Source organism: Python bivittatus, unplaced genomic scaffold (assembly GCF_059951505.1).
Source record: "Python bivittatus isolate LINGU-HERP-01145 unplaced genomic scaffold, Pbiv_v1 ctg000430_np1212, whole genome shotgun sequence".
NCBI lineage: Eukaryota > Metazoa > Chordata > Lepidosauria > Squamata > Pythonidae > Python > Python bivittatus.
This window is the reverse complement of record NW_028277071.1, coordinates 1510190-1529267: the sequence shown is the minus strand read 5'-3', so window position 1 is coordinate 1529267 and position 19078 is coordinate 1510190. Positions and strand designations below refer to the sequence as shown.

Genomic DNA, 19078 nt, shown 5'->3' with positions numbered 1-19078 from the left:
CCCTTCTGGTGAATTTTTGATGCGCCAAAGTTGAGCGGTTTGAAGGGTTTTTTCCCATTCTTGGGGCTAGAAGAGAACTCCATCTATCCTAGCTGTCGTTCTTCTATTGCTGCTGTTCTGATGGAGGAGCAAATACTGGAGTTCACATCTGTAGTGAGGATGAAATTTTGGATTGCTCATTTACTCTCTGTAGCCCAACATCTCTGACCTCACTTGCTTGGTTTTATGAAAATGGTTTAAAACAGACTTCCTCCTTCTGGTTTGATAGAATGAGGTAAGAGGGAAAACCGTAGCTTAATCCGATGGGAAAGGACAGTTCAGCTGACAAAGGGAACAGTGGGATGAATAACATTGTAATGGTGGCCCCAGCTTCATTTGTACAGATTTAGACCACCTCAGTGAGATGGCATCTCCGGGGTGTTCTGGTCCACCCTGGTAAATACCCTTAGGGCCCACGGCTGATGCCAAACACAGTTCATTCAGCCCTCCCTTTTGGAGGCGACCAGAAGAGGGTCTACTGTGGTTGAAACATGTCCCTATTTTAGAAGAGTTGCCTGCCTTGGATCTCATTCCCAGGGAAGCATAGTCACTATTTGGGCCTAAGGAACAAAGGCAATCACCTTATATAACAGCCACAATGCTGTATTCTTGTTTCCTTTCCAATCCTCCAAGTAAGGTCCTTCCAGCCTGTTTGGAAATGCAATCTCTCTCTCTCCCTCTCTCTCACACACATTTATATAGCCGCCCATCTCACTCAAAGCGACTGGGCAGCATACAACAATTGCTTTATTTATTTCATAAAAATCCAATCTGCTGAAGAGCTGTCCTTTGTTTACAACTGATCTTTACTCCTACAGGGTCAAAACAACTGGGGTTGAGACACAGAACCAGCTGTGGGCTCTGCTCAGCAGAGATCCCTTTTAGGAGATCAGCCATTGCTCTCTTTCTGCTTTCCCTCCCTTCCTAAGTACTATGAAACTGGACACCCACCAGAACCACCAATTATGGGCAGGTTGGGGTGTCTTTTGTTCCATGGGAATGCCACTCTGTGCTTAAATTGTGATAGGCAACTTGATATTGCAAGTCCAGGTGACTAGCAAGTTACACCTGCTTCATCAAGTCCAGGTGTCCTGCAGCAATTTAAATCACATCAGAAATTATCAGGCTGTACTATGAGAGCCAGTTTGGTGTAGTGGTTAAGGCATTGGGCCAGAAACCAGGAGACACGAGTTCTAGTCCTGCACTGGGCACGAAGGCAGCTCAGTGACCTTGGGCCAGTCCCCCTCCCTCGGCCGTAGGAAGGAGGCAGTGGCAAACCGCTTCTGAAAAGCCTTGCCAAGAAAACTGCAGGGATTAGTCCAGGCAGTTGCCAGGAGTCGACACTGACTCGAAGGCACCCCCCAAAAAGGCTATAATATAGCAAACTATGGTTATGCAAGCTGGCTATATACAGTGCAAGCCAGCCCAGCAGCTTCTGTGGGATGTCGAAGGCAGCCACACACAAGTCGAAGACAAGTCTCACAAATTTGCAACACGCCAAGGAGGGAGAAGGAAGTGACACCTACAGCCATTCTCTGGCACTATCCTGACCTGGATATTCACCACCTGTATTGTATATAAATGGCTACTTCCACGAAGCATGTTCTTCTCTTCATTCCCTATTTTTTAATTTTAACCCAAATGACCTTATCTACCACAGGAAATGCTTAAAGTGGCTTGCAAACACAGATGAAAACACACCCACAAATTAAAAGCAGCTACAAAGAAGGCAGGAAACATTAATTAGCAGCAAGCTTGAAACGCTTGGTCCCCCCTCCCTCCCTCGTATAAACCAGGCTCCTCGGTTGCTAGAGAAAAATATACTTTTTTGAAAAGCAACCACAGCTCCTGGGTGTGCAGAAATGACGAAGTTACGCTCTTCAGCATAAGCAGCAGGTTTGGGTCGACCTTGCCATCGACTGGGATGGGATGCGGGACGGGGGCAGTTCGGTCCTGGCAACCGCGTTCCTCCTCCGGCTTCAGCGCTCCGGAGGAGTCGAGTCGGCGTCTCTTCCCGGCGGTGGAGTTGCGCGCACGCTCAGCCAAGCCCGCTGCGTGGCCGCGTGCGTTCACACGAGGCGCTCAGCCCAGCGGCGGGGCTCGCCCGAGACACCAAGGGGCCAGACACGCTGAGCCGCACGATACGCCCCGCCGTAACGGCATCCTACCGCCTCGGAGGAAGGCGGTTCATACTTAGCGCGTCGGGCGGAGGCAGCCCGGAGGTCCTTCCCCGAGCCGGTTCAAGCTGCGCGGCGAACCCAGCCGGGGCGCACCTGTCGCCAAACCCCACCAGCTCCAGCAACGGGGAGCCGCAGCCTTCCCCGCCCCTCCGCTGCACCGACCCCGGCTTCCCCCCTTCCCCTTCATTCATAACCCCCCCGCGCGACCGCTAAGCACCCCCGTCCCCCGCGGCCGGGCAGCCGAGCGGTGCGTAAGATCCAGGGCGCGCCCGGGGCGTGACGTCGTGGGAAGTGGTCAGCCGTTGGCCAGCCGCACCGGTTGGGGGCGTGGCCTCCGCGGGGATCTCGGGCGCAGCGGCTCCGGCTCGGACAGAGAGGGGCGAGAGCCGGGCGGAGGGCGAGGACGGTTTCAGCGGCGCAGCCTCGCCTTTGCGCACTGGCCGCGAGAGGAAGCGAGGACGCCTTTCCACCCCGCTTCCGAGATTGCCCCGGTCATTTCTCGGCTCTGAATCCTCCGGCTGCCCGGGACGCCTCCTCCGAGCATCCGCGGTCTCGGATTTCCCAGCCTGCTTTCCACGTGCCGGCGAGAGCACCACGGGAGCGCTCCCCTCATCGCTCCATAACCTTCCTGCCAGGTTATGGTTCCTGATCACCAGACCGCCTTTCTTAATTTCTCCCTGCTGCAAAGGTCTTCCCCAGGAGCCCGCCCTTCTTCTAGCCGCCTTTCCTACCTGGATTCTCTTCATCCTGTTTCTGCTTCTCGATGTTTCTCCCCTTGAGTATCTTCTTTTTCCCTTCATCCTCTCCCGTGCTGGGTGGAAGAGAGCCACACAGAACCCTGATGGTGACACCTCTTTCTTCCTCGCTGTCACCCACCGTTCTTCTGGTCCTCCTGATAATGGACCTGCCTTCTCTGTTATAGTTGCCATTTCTTCTCCTTCCTCCTCCTCCACATCTCCTCCATTTGACATTCCAGTCCCTCACGTGGTACTTCTTTGGGCCTTCTGAGGACCTGGGGTGTGTCCCTCCTCCATGCCTCCTTAGATCCTTCAGCTGGCCCATCATCTTGGCTTTTTCTCCATTGGGTGGGTCTGGGTTATGCTACCTCTACAGTTTCTCTTTTCTCTTCCAGCTCCCTTGACCCCAGTAATGGAGTTTCTTCTTAGTGGGGTGGCTGCCTGTGGGGCTTGCCTCTTTACCAACCCCCTGGAGGTGGTGAAGACCCGGATGCAACTCCAAGGAGAACTACGTGCTCCTGGCACCTACACCCGCCATTATCGTAATGTCTTCCATGCCTTCTACACCATTGGACGGGTGGATGGGCTGGCAGCTCTCCAGCGAGGACTTTTGCCTGCTCTGTTCTATCAGTTCTGCTTTAACGGCATCCGTTTGGGCACCTACGGGATACTTGAATCGGCAGGCTACATCCACACGCTGGAAGGACGTGTCAGCCCGCTGCGGGCCACACTGGCAGGAGCTCTGGCTGGTGTCATGAGTGCCACTGTGAGCAGTCCCCTGTATTTGGTGGGTCTTAAGGACAGAAGCATTAGAATAACAAGGAAAGAGAAATGGTCTCAACCTACCTCTACCTGGGATCCAGGGATGGTGGGTGGAATTCTGCCTTCCAGAATCCAGAATCCAGAGACAAGAATTAATTTTGCAAATAAACCCAATCTGGGCTTTTTTAAAACAAAAGACTAGGGGTGTGGTAAAGCATGAATATATGGTCTGTGTATCTGTGTATGATATGATGAAGCTATTATTGCTGATTCCAGGGGAAACTTATTTTATCTTGTGGTTTTTTTCCCAGCAATTTTCAATTAATTCTTAGGAAAGATGGCCCAGTTTCCTTTCAGGATGGAGATTTTAATCTTTCTTGCTCTGAATTTTGGTTAGAAGGTGGATTTAAGTTTACTAGTGTTCTTGTCATTTTCCCCTCATATCCTATATTTTCATTTCTTTGAGACAAGTGTAAAATTAGTGTTATGAGGGATAGGGAATTCCTTCCCATATTCATGCTGCAGGCATTCTATTTTAGATCCACCCTAAGTTATAATCTGACACATTATCCTGAATTTCACCTGCATCATTTTTCCAGGACTGGCCAATAGCAGAAAGCTGCACGTTTATAAAGCTGAACCAGCTAAATGTTTTCTATTCATAACACTCAAAAAGCTTAAGGCAAGGACATAGAGTGTTTACCAGCAGTCCAGAAGTGGAGCCATGATCCAAACTAAGCCTTACTTGGGGGTGTTTGTTTTTTAATGGATGAAATGCATCTGCTGAGCCTTGCATTACCCCTAAACCCCCCAAACCCCAAAAGCAAATAGCCCTAAATTGATGAGGGTTTTTTTTAGCTCTGTCCATTTTGGGGGACACAGAGAAGGTGCTGGAGGACTTCATATGGCCCACAGACCACCATTATTCTAGCCCTGGTGTTGGGCTTCCTCAGACAGGCAGGACTGGAACCAATTAGGCGAATTCACAAAAACTTCTGGTAAGTAGTCTTTGTGAAGAAAAGTTAGCAAGCCGTAAGGAAAGACTTTTGGTGACTGCTGTGTTTTAAAAGCCTATAAAACAATAAACAAACCCTCACACCTCTTTCTCTTCTTCCTCTATGTCATTGTTGTTTCTCAATCTCAGCAGCTTTAAGATGAGTGGACTTCAATTCCCAGAATTCCCCAGCCAGCATGCTGGCTGGGGAATTCTGAGGGTTAAAATCCACTCATCTTAAAGCTGCTGAGATTGAGAAACACTGCCATATGTAATGGGCTGCCTGGTCCCTACTTTTGCATGGAACAGCTAATTTCCACCTGCCCCTTATTGTTGCAATGGTCAGATTTGCTATTATGCTGGTTTTCACCATCTGTGTGAAAACTCTTACCTCTGGCTTAAGGCAACTGGACACGAGCCTTTCACTGCTCTGATTAACATAACAAAACACCCTGCTTTGAAAGAGGGTAATGCATTGCCGGGAGAAATACAATCAATATTATTTTTGAATTCATTTTCTGACATGTTTCTTGGGAATGTGACTTTTCTCCAATCCTCTCTCCAGGTGAAGACTCACCTTCAGGCTCAGTCGGTTTCTGAGATTGCTGTAGGACATCAGTATAAGCACCAGGTAAGCTGATCTTACTCTGTACCTTATAATGAGAGAGTTGTATTTTGCTGAGGTAGAGCACTGGTTCCTTTGGATCTCACTGTACATTGTCAATCAGCAAGTTTGCAGGATTTCCAAAAAGGGTCTTTCTTAACCTTTCACAAAGGACATCTTTTCATGCAAGGCATGGCTCTTTGTATTATTGAACAGATTAACTAAAGGTCTGGTCCTTGTGGTTCTAAACAAAGGCCTTTTTAAAGCAGGAACTACAGAAAGGTACCTCACCCTGAAACAGGCCTTTTTGCACCACTGATTTAGTACTGAACACATTGCTCCATTGGCATCTTTTCCAGCGCTGTCCAAACATGCGTGAGACTGAACTTGAGATTTGTTCTACCACAAAATTATGGTCTCCCAATTTTGATTGTTGGTGGAGAAGGTTGTTCTGGCACACCAGCCCCTTTAAGAACACCTGGCCCACCTCTGTTTCCATGTGCTGAAGAGACAGTCTCCCAGCAATGGAAGTCGCTGGCAAACATTATTCCAGCAACTATCACGTTGCCCAACACTCTGTTCCCCTTGCAGGGTGCCCACAAAGCATTGTTAGGAATTCATTGGTGGTATGTCCTCAATGTCCAGAAGGATAGCAGATTCTAGAAATGGTTGGATGTCATTCTTTTTCCCTTCCTCCCTAAATCTTAGTCCTTTCCACTCCACATTGCACACCTAAAGAAAAACAACATTTGGTGCTGTGGCTTCTTAGAGACTAACCATTTTATTAAGGAGAAAGAAAATACATAGGGATCCTGGCCAGTTGTTAGCTTCGGCTCAGTCTTCGTAAGAACAGTAAAAGCATTGCCTATAAACAACCCCCCCCCTTTTTTTGTTTTTTAATTCTAAAACTGTGTCAGCCCACTGAGGGTCTTGCGTGAGCTGGATTTTTCCCACAGGCTGTCAGTTGCTGAAATCTCAGCTCAGGAAGTTGTAAGCAGTCATCCTGGGTAACATTTTTCTCCATTCTATAGCAAATATTCCTACATTCCGTTGTTGGAAGTAGAGTGAGAAAATAAGGTTGCCATTTACAAGATCTTCATCAAATTGTACCAGACTCATTTGGAACCATTTCCAAGGGAAACCAGGTTAAGTATGGAGATTCTGCAACATCTCTACCCTATCCCTGATTATTCCTGCCGCAGAGCTTGGAAAACTGCCTGTCTGCATAGCTAATAGAAATTTAATAAATAAATAAATAAATAAATTGTGTTGAGGTGCATTGACCAAATAGCTTCCTGGATCTGTAAAATGTGCAGCTTCTAATCTCTTGCTAATACTCTCCTCTCAGAACTCATCTCTGGAGCAGGGGCGGTGTAAGAAATAGGATAGATTTACATGAGGAAAGATTTGTGTATAGATTCCTCTCCTGGGACTGAAGTGTTGAGTAATGCTGTGCCTTTCCCCTTGAGTCACTATTTTGCATCTGGCTGAAGATGATCCTGACAACTCAGGAATAAAGAAACTCAGGAATAAAGAAACCAACGTTGTTCCTGAAGGCATCTCGTTTTGCATTTTTCTTCAAAGGGAGTGCCCAGAAGTAGAGAGCGTATCTGAGGTGGGGTCTGACCAATGCAAAATATCACTGGCTGGTGGGAAGATCGATACTGCTCCCTCCACTTCATCTTGAACTGTGTATAGGCTTTTTATATAGAATTGTTACTAGTTATTTGAATATGGATATTTACATTTTTGTTGTTTTTATTGTCTCGGATTTTAATTGTAAGCCGCCCAGAGTCACCTTCTGGGGAAGATGGGCGGCACATAAACTTAATAAATAAACGCAATAAATAAATAGAAATAGGGCTGAGATAAGAGGTGTGTTTTCTTCTTAGATAATGCATGTCTGGGATGTAATAAGCATGATTTCAGAAGGTGTTTGCATTCGCTCTTGCTCGCTCTCTCTCCTGCAGGAGAAATTATTTCTTCCAAGACGTCTACAGGGTTTTGTTTTGTCAAGAATAGCTCAAATCCTGCTCACTCCTTTCTTCAAGCGGTCAAAATATTTTAACTGATGACTCCCAACCAGTTGGGTGCTGCAATGATTATAGACAGGGAGGCTTCTCAAGGTTATTAGTCCTTGTCCATATGTCTGTCCAGGGGATGTTCCATGCGTTTTGGAGGATCCACAAGGAGCACGGTGTGCTGGGGCTGTGGCGTGGGGCCATTTCTTCTGTGCCGCGAGTCATGGTGGGTTCCTCTACGCAGCTCTCCACCTTCTCCTTTTCCAAACAGTTCTTCAGCGGCCTTGAGGTATGCTGGGTGCACCTTTTCAGAGATGGCTTTCTTTGGGGGAGGGCTTGTTTGAAAAGTTGTAGGAGTCATAGTAGAAAACTTGGATTTGGGGTGGTGGTGATGGTGGAGTTTGGCGATCCAGGAGAGAAGCGAAATTGGAGCATGCATTTCATTTTGGAGCAATCCCAAAATATACTTTGTTTACGTGCCAAATTCATAGTAGCTTCCTTCTTGTTCTTTCCATCTCTGAACATTACATTTTTGTTTATTTATATTTCAAATTTGTCACTGCCCATCTCACTGTGGGGTAACTCTGGGCGGTTTGCAGTAAAAATAGAATAAATATTGATTAAAATAGATAAATATTAATTAAATAATTAGAATATGTTCAAAACACACTTCCTTTATAATACATCCAAGAGGCAGATTTAATTAGTTGTTAATAAGCTCAAGGCGCATCGTCAAGGCACCAGCCACCTGCAGGGTCGATTGTATCTTTCCTTGCCCCAGGCAAGTTGGCAGAGCCAAGTCTTCAATTCCCTCTGAAAAATTGGGAGGGTCAGGGCTCACCTCACCTCACCTCTGGGGGGAGAGTGTTCCATAGGCCGGGGGCAAATGGAGAGAAGGCTCTCCTCCTAGGACCCACCAGTCGACATTCTCTCACTGACGGGATCCGCAACATGACTTCTCTGCTGGACCGGGTGGGACAGGTCGATGTAATGGGGGTTTGATTTTGATCCCCCGTATGGCTGGCCGGGGGATTCTGGGAGTTGAAGTCCACACCTCTTAAAGTTCCCAAGGTTGAGAAACACTGGCCTAGTGTGAAGTGTGAACAGGATGCTGGAATGTTTCTGCCTCACTTCCTGGAGATTCTCCATGGGTCCCTTGTAGCTCTGTTTCTCCGGTGGGATAATCCCCCCATTCTTTCCAAATCCAAAGTTCTAGACAGGTGTGTTTTCGTCAAAAGGCTGCATTTCTCATGAGGGTTGATTCTCTGATGGATCCGGATTCCTGAGCTCCGACCTGCCTGGCTGTAGCTTCCAAAGCCGTTCTGTTAAGAGGCTCTGTGCCACCTCTTATCTTCCGCTACTTCTGCTCACTGACTCCCATCCTTTCCTCCTCTCCTCTCACCCCAGATCTTCCCTAAAGACAGCTGGCTGATTGCCTTGTGTGCCGGAATGACCAGCAGCTTCACCGTGGCCATCGCCATGACACCTTTTGATGTGGCCAGCACACGCCTCTATAACCAACCTGTTGGACCTGATGGCCAGGTAGGAAGGAAGAAGGTGGGAGAAGAGGTGGATGAAGCTGGAACCCTTATGGTTTGGCAAAAGGGTGAACTAAAGGAAAAGATGGGAATAATTGCCTGGAGTTGGGTTCATTAACTCGCTCATCCATCTCGTGACTTCCGCCAAGCTGTCACTCATTCAGCCCATTGATTTCAGTGGGATCCCCAGACACCTTAAAGACACCTTGCTTAAATCCACACCTTTGCTGTTAACCCTTTCTTGGTCCCCTTTTTTCAGTTTTAAATTTTCCAAACTGTCCCCCGTAGTGCCAAAGCAGTAACTATGCATTAGTCTGAAACCTATCTTCTCTCCTGCCCCTGTATCTGAGAACTGGGACCTTTTGTTAAGACTTTAGAAGAAATAAGATTCTATCAAAAGTAAAATGAGCTGTGCTGACTATAAGAGAACAACCCAAAGTCCCTATTAAAGGTTTAGAAAATGATGCAAAAAACTTCCAGATTTTTAAAATCACTTTGTCAGGCACCTGAGAAAGAGTTTGCAAACTCAACAGCTGGTTAAGTTGGTTCAATAAAAACGTTGGTGGAATAAAAGTAATGTTGCACAGCTTGGAAATAAGTTTTGGCTGTACACTTCCCTCACATACACCCAGATCATATACATATTTATCTGGAAGTCTCTGTATATAGTCAGGGTATAAATGTGCAGACTGCTGCAGATTTTATCTTACATTGTGTAATGTGAGAATAACCTTGAGAGACAGGAGGAAGAGCTGCAGTCTAGACACTGATTGGATAAGAGAAAGCTGAGTCCAGAGCAGGAATTGGAGTGGAGAAAGCGTCTCAGAGCTACCCCTCCCTAGTTCTCTGGAATGGAAAGGCAGGGAAGGGGGAAGCACTTTCAGACTTGCAAGATTTGCTTACTGTAATCTTACAATAAAATTAGCATTAGTATTCCTGGTTCTGGTTTCCTGGGCTGGAGTACCTTGAAGGGCTGTCACCTCGATTAGATCACTTTTTAAAAATATCAGCTATTAGAAAAACAAATTCATCCCATGTTAATTAGGTTAACAGCTAATTTGCCGGGAAGGGGAGTTTTTGCAACTTTTCATCTCTTTGCTATTCCCCATCCAATGATTCTTCCTCCTTAATACCTTTTGGGAAGGGGGGAATTTTATCATTTTTTAAACGCCTACCGGTTTATGTTGAGTTTGTCTCTCCATACTCAGTTTTTTGCAAAAGCCTGCTTTGGGGTTTGTTTCTTTGTTTCTTAATGGCATAAGATTTCCAAAATGCAAGCCAGAACCTAAGGGAAAAGGGCGGTGGGGACAGGACACTGAAAACTAGAGGTGACCCAGGAAAATGGGGCGCTCTTATTCCCTGATAAGCTTGACCCCTTAACACGGTTTTCTTTTCTGCGTCAGGGTATGATGTACAAAAGCCTGCTAGATTGCCTGGCCAAAATCATCCGGATGGAGGGCTTCTGGGGGGTCTACAAAGGTGTAGGAGCTTCTTACTTCCGCATCGGGCCGCACACGATCCTCAGCCTTCTCTTCTGGGATCAGCTGCGCCACGTCAACCTCCACTGGCCGCAGGAGTGAAGCCGGTCGTGCGGGAGATGCCCACCGCAATTTCCACGTTGCTACTTCTCTCAGGGGGAGCCCAGACCTCCCCGTGAGTCAAGCCAGCCTCAGACATTTGAAGCCAGCAGGCTGGTGACTTCAGAGAAAGCTGTTGGTTGCCTCTTCCTTGCCCTCCGTCCCTTCATTTTTGGTCATTCCCACCTCTTGGTCCCCTTTCCTTACTATTGCTACAGATTGGGGAGAAGGTAATGTGCAAATCTTTCTCCTGCCCGGAACAGTAATACCACAATTGTAACTTCTGGGCCGAGGAGGCAAATGCATCACACCAGAACCTTTCCCAGACCTGAAGCTTGTGCAGGAGCATGCTTGGTCCAACCTGTGGTGAAGCGCCATCCGTCCACTGCAGAAGATGGACTTCTGTCTGCTTGATAATGGCCTCTGAGTCCCATCACCTAGGAGTACCTCCAAAAGCTTTACTGAGGACCCTTGTGGGGTCACTTCTATCCAGTCTGCAAAGTTACAGGGCTTTTGTAAAGGTTGAGAGAGAGGCCCCAAGTTTCTCGAACTGTTTCCATGGCAACCAAGGAGATCCACAGGTAGGCCTCACCTCGCCTTTGTCCATCTGTATTGCAACCAGCTAGCCTCTAGGTGGCGCTAGAGTGTCATCCCTCTCTAGGATTTCTTTTTCCCATTTTTTTCCCTTATGGAGAATTAAAACTACAATTCCATGGACCGAAGGTGAGGGATTAGGCAACACATGGTCTTCCTGCTACATATGGGAAAAACAGGCAGCTGCCCTAGGAGCAATCTAGCATTTTATTGCAGCGGGGACAATGGGAGGGAAACCATGTTTTCTCTCCCTGCCCAAAACATGGGCTTGCTCAACCCAAAGAAAAGTCAAAGCGAGAATTACCGCTCAGGTTTTATTCTGTGCATTTAGGGGTGGGACTTCTTTTGAGTATGCAGGCACTTCTTAAAATACCTTTCCTTAAAGGTAATACTAGCCAACCCACTGAGAGCCAACTCCCTTCCCTGCCCCTCCATTGTTTAGACACAATTCACTTCCTTTTTACAGAGTATTATGCAAACATTGCAGATTTTATTTATTTTAATCAAGCAGCAGACTTGAAACATGAAGGACCCAAATAAAAGGCAGGAGGCCGTTTACCCTTACGTGGGTGCTCCAATCCACATGGCAAATTCTTTAGACTGGACTTAGTACTGATGATGCTAAGATACAACGCATGGACACAAAACATAAATATGATGATTTCTAACTCACACATTTGAAAAAAAAACCCACAATCCTATATTTTCAAAGGGTGATCCTTTACTACTCCCAGCTGGCTTCTGTGTCACTTGACACTCAAGGACACAGTTTGGCATAAGTTTAACTGTACAATCAATCTCAGTTTTTGTGACAAAATGTGAAAAGCTTGGAAGAGTGGAAGAGATTGAATCTGGGAAAGAAAAAAAAAAAGGAAGGAGCAAGGTCTATTATTACAGTCTTGCTTGAAGCAAATTTCCTTCTCCTCTTACCTTCTTTTCTTAATCATCAGAGCACAAAAAAGTTGCTGGCACGTGTCTAAAGTTTACAGCTTCCCCATTGCAAAGGGCTGCTGGCTACCCCAAATAAAAAGTATCTGTTTGGCAGTTTGTGGATGTCTAACTATTTCTATGATTCACACCCCTTCCATTACTGAAAGGTGTTAAAAACAGTTGTGAACGGTAGATAGCAATCTAGTGAGTCATCCTGGGGATGGTCGGTAATTCCAGTTTGCTTGGATAATGTGTAGAAGGACATTAGGAAATAGTTGGAGATGTGAGTAGAGCCATGCTTCCTACAGTCTAATGCGGTGTTTTTCAAACTTGACAACTTTAAGATGTGTGGACTTCAACTCCCAGAATTCCCCAGCCAGCCAAAGTTGTCAAGTTTGAAAAACACTGTTCTAATTCAATCTTAGAGCAAAGCAGGTTGCCATGAAACTGTTTTTTACAAAAGAATGTCCTTTGGCGTTCCACATCCACGTCTGTCTTTCCTTCTGGGGATGAGGGAAGAAGATCCAGATAACAGAGCCGGAGCGCTCATCCGAAGGTCTCTGAACCAAACGGCTCTGTGATCACAGCCACGATGGAGCAAAACTGAATTTCAGGCAACGTGAACGGAGATGTGTCCTAACCAAACAGACCCGGATCCAGAAGCCGCAGGCTCCGCGCAAAAGCATGGAAGTGCTCCACTGTCCAGGGAGGTTGAGAGGGTGCCAAGGGGACCTCTGTAGTTTGCACAGCGCTAGTGCTCAGAGGGCTGCCTCAGAAGAAAGAGGGAAAAGGGGTTGGTCACCATAGGGCAGAATTGCAAGACGTCAGCCAAACTCCACACACCACCAGCTGGCCACCTTGCAGTCTTCGGAGCCAGGCAGACCCCCAAATTATTCCCCACTTTGGGGGAGAAGGAGAGGGGAATTTAAAAGGGTTTGGCTGAAGAAACCTACTGCACATCTTTGAAAAACCCTCAACTCTCCCCAGGTTGAGCCAAGGCTGCATTTAAAATGCTCTACAAAGGTCGGTGTGGCCCTCGAGAAGTTAGAAGTTGAAGCTCTCTGCTGTGAGGGTATTCTTGATTTTCACTCCCCCAGTTTTTCCTATCTCTTCCCTTTCTCTCCTTCCCCCAGAGCAGTCAGTGGTAAAACCCTGTGGCAGGCAGAAGAGAGAATTCAGGCGCACTCACTTAATCCACGTGGGGTCATTGAAGGTGACAAGGAGATCCGTTCTGTACTGGGGGAGGCGTAGCAGAACCAAGTGAACAGTCACATCGTTTTTGGCCTGCGGACCAGAAAATGGTAACAAATTAATCAGGATCCAGGAAGCTTCCCATTTTGTACCAGCAGAGGATGAACACTGGCTTTTGAAATCATGAGGGATAGCATCTCTTTTTTAAAGAAAGGCACATACACAGGGAAGGGAACAATAACACCTCATCTGGAACTCTGTGTAAGCCAAGCAGGGCCATTCTGGCTAGTTCAACAGAATACGATGAAAACAGCTTTGTGTGATATGTGAACTGGATAAGTACCGGGGCAGAAAATGAATACATCTCTGTGTGTATATTTTATGCCCCTTTTCCCTCCCTTTCCTATGGCCCTCCAACCCACAGAACCACCATTCTTCCAAAGAATGTTTGAGGCAAGGCCCCCCAACTGGCAGGGGACGAGTCCAAACTGGTCACCCAGTGACCTCGCAACTCACCTCCTCGTTGAATTTGGCGACCTGTTGGCGACCCGTGAGCTGCCAGGCGCTGCTGCAGCCTTCGAAGGCCAGAAGATCAGGTGCAAAATGGTCTTGGCTCAAAATCTCTATACTGGCAGAATTGCCAGCAATGTCTTCAAAATGATACCTGGTGGGATGGGGTGGGTAAAAAAATGGGTCAGCATCTCTCATTGACCCCCACTCCCCACGAGTCTCATGCTAAGAGGCTAACTTTATCCACAGCCTAGAACATCACAGGTCAACCCCTTTATAAAATCTCATAGGCTAACGTGGAGAAGCTGGAAATTAACCCTAGAAGCTTCTGTCTATCAAGCTGTCTACTCTAGCCCTGAACTACGGCCATGCTTGTAGTTTTCTTCTTATCCTTCACGTCCCAAAAAATAAGCACTTGAACATATATATTTCTTGCAGTAATATCTAACCCAGTGTTTCTCAACCTTGGCCACTTGAAGATGTGTGGACTTCAACTCCCAGAATTCCCCAGCTATTCTGGAATTCTGGGAATTGAAGTCCACACATCTTCAAGTGGCCAAGGTTGAGAAACACTGATCTAAGCAGATAAAATTGCATTTCAACTTTAGGCTAAATAAAGCAAACCAGAATTTTATCACATCTTAGAAACATTTGTTTTTAAGCACTGAGGGAGGCCCATTTCAAGCTCATTTAAAGGAGGGGCGGGTAACAAGATGCCCTACAGCCCCTGTACTTTTTTTTTCCAGCCCCCCTAAGTGCCCTCCATTACAGTTGTGAAAACTGGTGATAGCTGCTTCCCTTATTTTTGAGGACCAAAACATTAAAAGCTGTTGTTCTCAGTCCTAGAGCAGGGGTAATGCCAAGACACCTTTCAGCTGTGCTCGATTCCCACAGCTGCTTAGACCCAACCAAGGCAGTGTTTTTGGTAATATTTCCTCAACCTCTCAGCTCGGCTTATCGCCCTGGGCTTTTCTGGTGGTGTCCCATCCCAGAGACTAAGCAGCCTGTCCCCTGCTTGGTGTCCGTTTCACGAAGATCAGCCAGGCTCAGCTAAATGCTGCCACCCACTGTGAAGTTTTGTCATTGTTTTCCCCCAAGGGAGTTTTAAAAGTGGAGATGCTGGGGATCGAACCCAGGACCTCATACATGCAAAGCATGCGCTCTACCACTGAGCTACATCCCCTTCTCTGCTAGGTACTCAGCAGCTGGTCTCCTGTAGTAAAACAGGAGCTCTCAATATTACTTCCTCCTGCTTGCACATCAGGCTTCAGTACGGAAGCCCACATTTTAGTCTTTCACTATATAGAGTAGTAGTTTACTGAATGCCATATAAATGGTGCTAATGCTAATTAGCCACTGATTAATTAACGCCAATAAATACACGTGCTCATCCTGCGAATAAGCCAGTCTGCCAACAGACTTCCTTGGCGGTAAACTTGCAGAGAAATGCATTGTTCGTTTCTGCATTCCTTGCCTCTAATTCAAATAGCACACTTAAGAGTCCCAAGCAAAATATGGGCCAGATAAAAGTTCTAAATTAAAATCTGGACAATGTTAGATCCTGAATCCAGGACTCTGGAGGCGCCAACCACATACATTATCACTGAGCTCCATGGCCCTTCAACTCTTGTTAGTCCTTTTTAGGAAGCTTAAGTATTTCCATGACATTTCCAGCTGGTAAAAAAAAACAAAATAAGTCCTTCCATTGAAGATGCAGGAAACTGGATCAAAGAGCCATATATAAAACTCCTGAGTCCTTTTATCTTCATTTGTTTCATCACTGCCACAAGCACTTACAGAGTCAAATGACCCCAACATCAGGGTAGTTCCAATCCTGCTTTTTTAAAAACATACATAAATAATTGGGAAATTATATCTTAAAGAAGATTGCATTCCTCTAATATGTTCACAGCTAAGAGGTCTCTGAGCCTACAAAGAGTGTAATTTTGCCTCGGGACTAATTTTCCCAGGCAGGCTTTAACTCCAGCAACAGTATGTTCTGCAATGAAATGTCCACGTTTTGGACCACACACCTGGCAGCATTTTCATCCGGCACCCCTGCTTGATATTCCAGTAGTTCCATGATGATGCTCTGATCTGTGCTGGGGTGAACGAAGACTTCCTGGTTGTCAGGAACTTGACGCATTTCACTACAAGGAGAAGAAATAGATGGGGAGAGGAAATCAGGTAGAGCCAGCCACTATGTCCACATGACACTATGTTGACCTTCTAAAGCAGTGTCTGTCAACCTTGGCCACTTGAAGATGTGTGGACTTCAACTCCCAGAATTCCCCAGCTATTCTGGAATTCTGGGAGTTGAAGTCCACACGTCTTCAAGCTGCCAAGGTTGACAGACACTGTTCTAAAGACCCAACAAGCAGGCCATCGGAAGACCATTCAGAACAGCTGAACTGTAACTCTTAATATTTAAATCATTTCTATCTACCCCATTGAAGCGGCTTGGTGCTTTCCATCACTGCCAGAATACTTTGAAAAGTTCAGGTTTTCTTTCCATGTTTCTTTCCTCCATTTACCAGAACTCACATCTTCCCTGCCCCTGAAACTGGTAATAATCCCTCTATTTGCAAACACCTGTCTTTGAGGTACAGTGCCCCAGTACATGGAGGATTTATTAATTGCTCCTATTGCTATTAGCCAACTTGACATTGCCAGGTGGGCTGTCTGGGAATTCTTGGAGTTGCACCCAATGCAGCTGAGTGGAAACCAGCTAAGAATAACTGGGAAGCCCAGGGGTGTATGTGACCACATTAAAAGAACCTAAGAGGTATTATTAGGCCCTCTATCTTGCAGCAGTGAGTTTCATGAAGTAATTACGCTCTAGGGGGAAAAATGGACAGAAATCAAGAAGGACTTTTGCATTTTTATTTTGTTTTCTTAGCAGAGGAACGAGACACTAAAGGAGACCCATTGAAGGAACTCTTTGAAAGGTGCAGAAATGGCATATCACCAAATGAATGCAGAGTGCAAACTGCTGTTAAAAATGGGAACAAACTCAGGGGTAGTAACAATGAGTGTTGGATCAAAGCAGGGAAGAGAACAGCCTCTTATTTCAAAAGCAGGATGTCCAGTAGCCCTTCATTTGACCCACAGGGGTGGTGGGGAAGGCCTGGATGATCAAGTCTAGGGAGATACTGGTCAGGGCCGAGAATCCAGTCTACCTGATATCCAGACTTCCAGGAGGGAGGTGACCGGAAAATGCACCCCCAAAAAGGGGGCTTTCTTGGGGCTCGTCTGCCATGGCCTTTGCCTACAAGAAAAACCAAAGGAAAGATGCATTGGAGATCCACGTTCAAAGTCACACAAACGGTGAGGGCTCAGAGGCCAGGGTGGGGCACAACCTGCAAGGTCTTTGCACAGCCTTGTTTCCTGTGTTAGGAGGAAGTGGGAAAACAGGAAGGGAGCTTTTTGGGGCAAATATACTTAAATGCATAAAATAAAATACACAGCGATAGTTTATATTAAAAAGGAACCCAATTATGCTCAAATGCAGTTATTACAAATATCTAAAAGAGTAGCATATGCCCTTCTTTATTAATCTGTTATCTCAGTAACAAGACAATAGCCTTTTTTAGGTATCATAATTTTAGGTGGTGAGATGGATCAAAGTTAACAAACGTTTTTGGAGTCCACAGGCCACAGATTACTTTGCTGCCTACATACCATACATTATTGAATGAAAAACTAAATTTCAGGTTAGAAATTAGTGAAAATAAAATTGTCATTGTTCCCCATCCAAGTTCGGAGAACAGACCCCCAAGGGGGACCCTGGACTCCAGGTTAAGATTTAGATCAGCATTTCTCAACCGTGGCAGCTTTAAGATGTGTGGACTTCAACTCTAGTGGCAGTCTGAAGTTTTGCACCCCAGATCTGGTAGCTCTAGCTTAAGGGCCTAATTGCTGATTTCCTTTGCATCCTTTGCAAGGGGATTCAGAAAAGCACCAAGAAACAGGGATCTCCCCGCAAGGGCGCCTGGCATGAACGCCCAGGCTCTTGGGGATGCTACAGCGCTCTCTTTCTGCTGCATTATGTTGTTTCTGCTGCAAAGAAAGGACGCGGAACAACTGTGCCGAAAAGGGTTTTCCGCCGTTGATAATGGAAATGGAAATTCCTGGAGGTAAAAAAAAAAACAAACAAAAAAAACCTTGGGAGAAACGGGTTCCCTTGTAGCTACGTCATAAAGGGAGGGATTCCCTCCGAGGCAATCCCGGAAACTTATAAAGGGACCCGAGAATCGATGGTGGTGGTGGCGGCGGCAAAGGACTTTTTGGACCTCCCGAAAATGCTCCGGTGCTCCTTCCACCTTTTCGAAGACTCACCTTTCAGCCTCGCTGATGTAGGAGGCGGCTTTCCCTTTAAAACGTCCCACTCGACTGCATCCCCCGCCCTGGGCCAGAACGTTTTGCCAGCAAAGCAGCCAATCGGAAGTCGGACGATGCGCGTTAGTGGCTCGTCCGCGCGTCGAATTCTATTGTGACGATTACGGAAGGGCTGTGATTGACGAGGGCCTCGTCGAATCGCCGGGGCAGGTTAGCCAAAGCGACTCGATCTGGGCGGCCCTTAAGGAACGGCTTAAAGGGCCCAGAAGGACGCGGGTGTGACGTCTTGTTTCATGTAAAAATCCATTACGTTTCGAAAGCTGGGTCCGGAGGATGAGAAATTAATTGCATTAAGAATAACGCTATGTTCAAAACAATGGTGTGGAAATTCTTTCATTTCCTTTATCCCCCCTCCTTTGTACGGATTGACAGACATTTAAATTTCGTGATCCTGATTTGCATGAGTTGATTGTTAATTTTTAATTGAACTGATTTTTTCATGACACGTGTTTGGCTTGCTTACCCTTTTGTACTGTAAACCAATTTGCCTATATTAAACGGGTTTAGAAATGCTATGTGTCATTTAATAGTAATAAGGATAATATTGCAACAACAGGTGGAAACGTCACCGCGTGGGCTGCTTTCCTTCATCAGAGAGAAACAGCAGTGGCAAAGTCTTCACCTGTTGAATGTCTGACTGTTACACCAGAAAAGCAGAGTTCTTTTAACGTGCTATCTAATGAAAGAAATCCCCCTATAATACATACTGATTGTGTTATAACCACACATGATTGCTGGAATCAGAGAGAATTTCTGAAAGCATAAATTAACTTCTGAGCTCCAAAATGACATGAAATTATGCCATAAGTATTCAAGATAACATATTGCATTCCCCCCCCCCCCCGCCAGATTCCAAGGATTGTCTCTGATGTCAAAAGTGGGTGCCTAAGCTGAAATTGATTCAGGGTAACCTTTTTCTGTAAAGTATGACTGGCTTTTTTTGGCACAGGAGACTTGGTTTCTAGTAGACACCAAGTTGACTGACGTTTAATATCAGAACTCT

General features: G+C 46.3%; 2 protein-coding genes and 1 non-coding gene across 5 annotated transcripts; 1 reads left to right on the top strand and 2 right to left on the bottom strand.

The window, feature by feature from the left end:
- The first annotated feature begins 2562 nt into the window (after nucleotides 1-2562).
- Nucleotides 2563-11518, top strand: SLC25A35 (solute carrier family 25 member 35). Of its 3 annotated transcripts, XM_088144189.1 has the most exons (6): nucleotides 2563-3236; nucleotides 3352-3743; nucleotides 5278-5343; nucleotides 7474-7626; nucleotides 8745-8879; nucleotides 10279-11518. In XM_088144189.1, the coding sequence occupies exons 2-6, from the start codon at nucleotides 3369-3371 to the stop codon at nucleotides 10453-10455; spliced, it is 906 nt and encodes a 301-aa protein (XP_088000315.1). In that variant the 5' UTR covers nucleotides 2563-3236; nucleotides 3352-3368; the 3' UTR covers nucleotides 10456-11518. The 3 variants fall into 3 exon arrangements, with proteins under 3 accessions (XP_088000315.1, XP_088000314.1, XP_025026750.2); XM_088144188.1 differs by having other exon boundaries at nucleotides 2563-3722; XM_025170982.2 differs by having other exon boundaries at nucleotides 2563-3743.
- Nucleotides 11515-18149, bottom strand: RANGRF (RAN guanine nucleotide release factor). Its single transcript, XM_007434903.4, has 6 exons — nucleotides 18016-18149; nucleotides 16857-16945; nucleotides 15711-15827; nucleotides 13684-13831; nucleotides 13166-13260; nucleotides 11515-12742 (listed from the first exon to the last, which is right to left on the bottom strand). The coding sequence occupies exons 2-6, from the start codon at nucleotides 16934-16936 to the stop codon at nucleotides 12613-12615; spliced, it is 570 nt and encodes a 189-aa protein (XP_007434965.1). The 5' UTR covers nucleotides 16937-16945; nucleotides 18016-18149; the 3' UTR covers nucleotides 11515-12612.
- On the bottom strand, nucleotides 14789-14860 carry TRNAA-UGC (transfer RNA alanine (anticodon UGC)). Its single transcript has one exon. It is a non-coding gene; the product is annotated as a tRNA-Ala (tRNA).
- Nucleotides 18150-19078: the final 929 nt, after the last annotated feature.

What these genes read in the sequence shown, in the direction of transcription:
- RANGRF (XM_007434903.4), bottom strand. Translation starts at nt 16,936, where the DNA reads ATGGCAGACGAGCCCCAAGAAAGCCCCCTTTTTGGGGGTGCATTTTCC. An exon ending in CCTGGAAGTCTGGATATCAG is followed by an intron (nt 15,828 to 16,856) that starts GTAGACTGGATT and finishes TTCTCCTTGTAG; the next exon opens with TGAAATGCGTCAAGTTCCTG. An exon ending in CCGGATGAAAATGCTGCCAG is followed by an intron (nt 13,832 to 15,710) that starts GTGTGTGGTCCA and finishes CCATCCCACCAG; the next exon opens with GTATCATTTTGAAGACATTG.
- SLC25A35 (XM_025170982.2), top strand. Translation starts at nt 3,318, where the DNA reads ATGCTACCTCTACAGTTTCTCTTTTCTCTTCCAGCTCCCTTGACCCCA. An exon ending in GACATCAGTATAAGCACCAG is followed by an intron (nt 5,344 to 7,473) that starts GTAAGCTGATCT and finishes ATGTCTGTCCAG; the next exon opens with GGGATGTTCCATGCGTTTTG. An exon ending in AGTTCTTCAGCGGCCTTGAG is followed by an intron (nt 7,627 to 8,744) that starts GTATGCTGGGTG and finishes CTCTCACCCCAG; the next exon opens with ATCTTCCCTAAAGACAGCTG.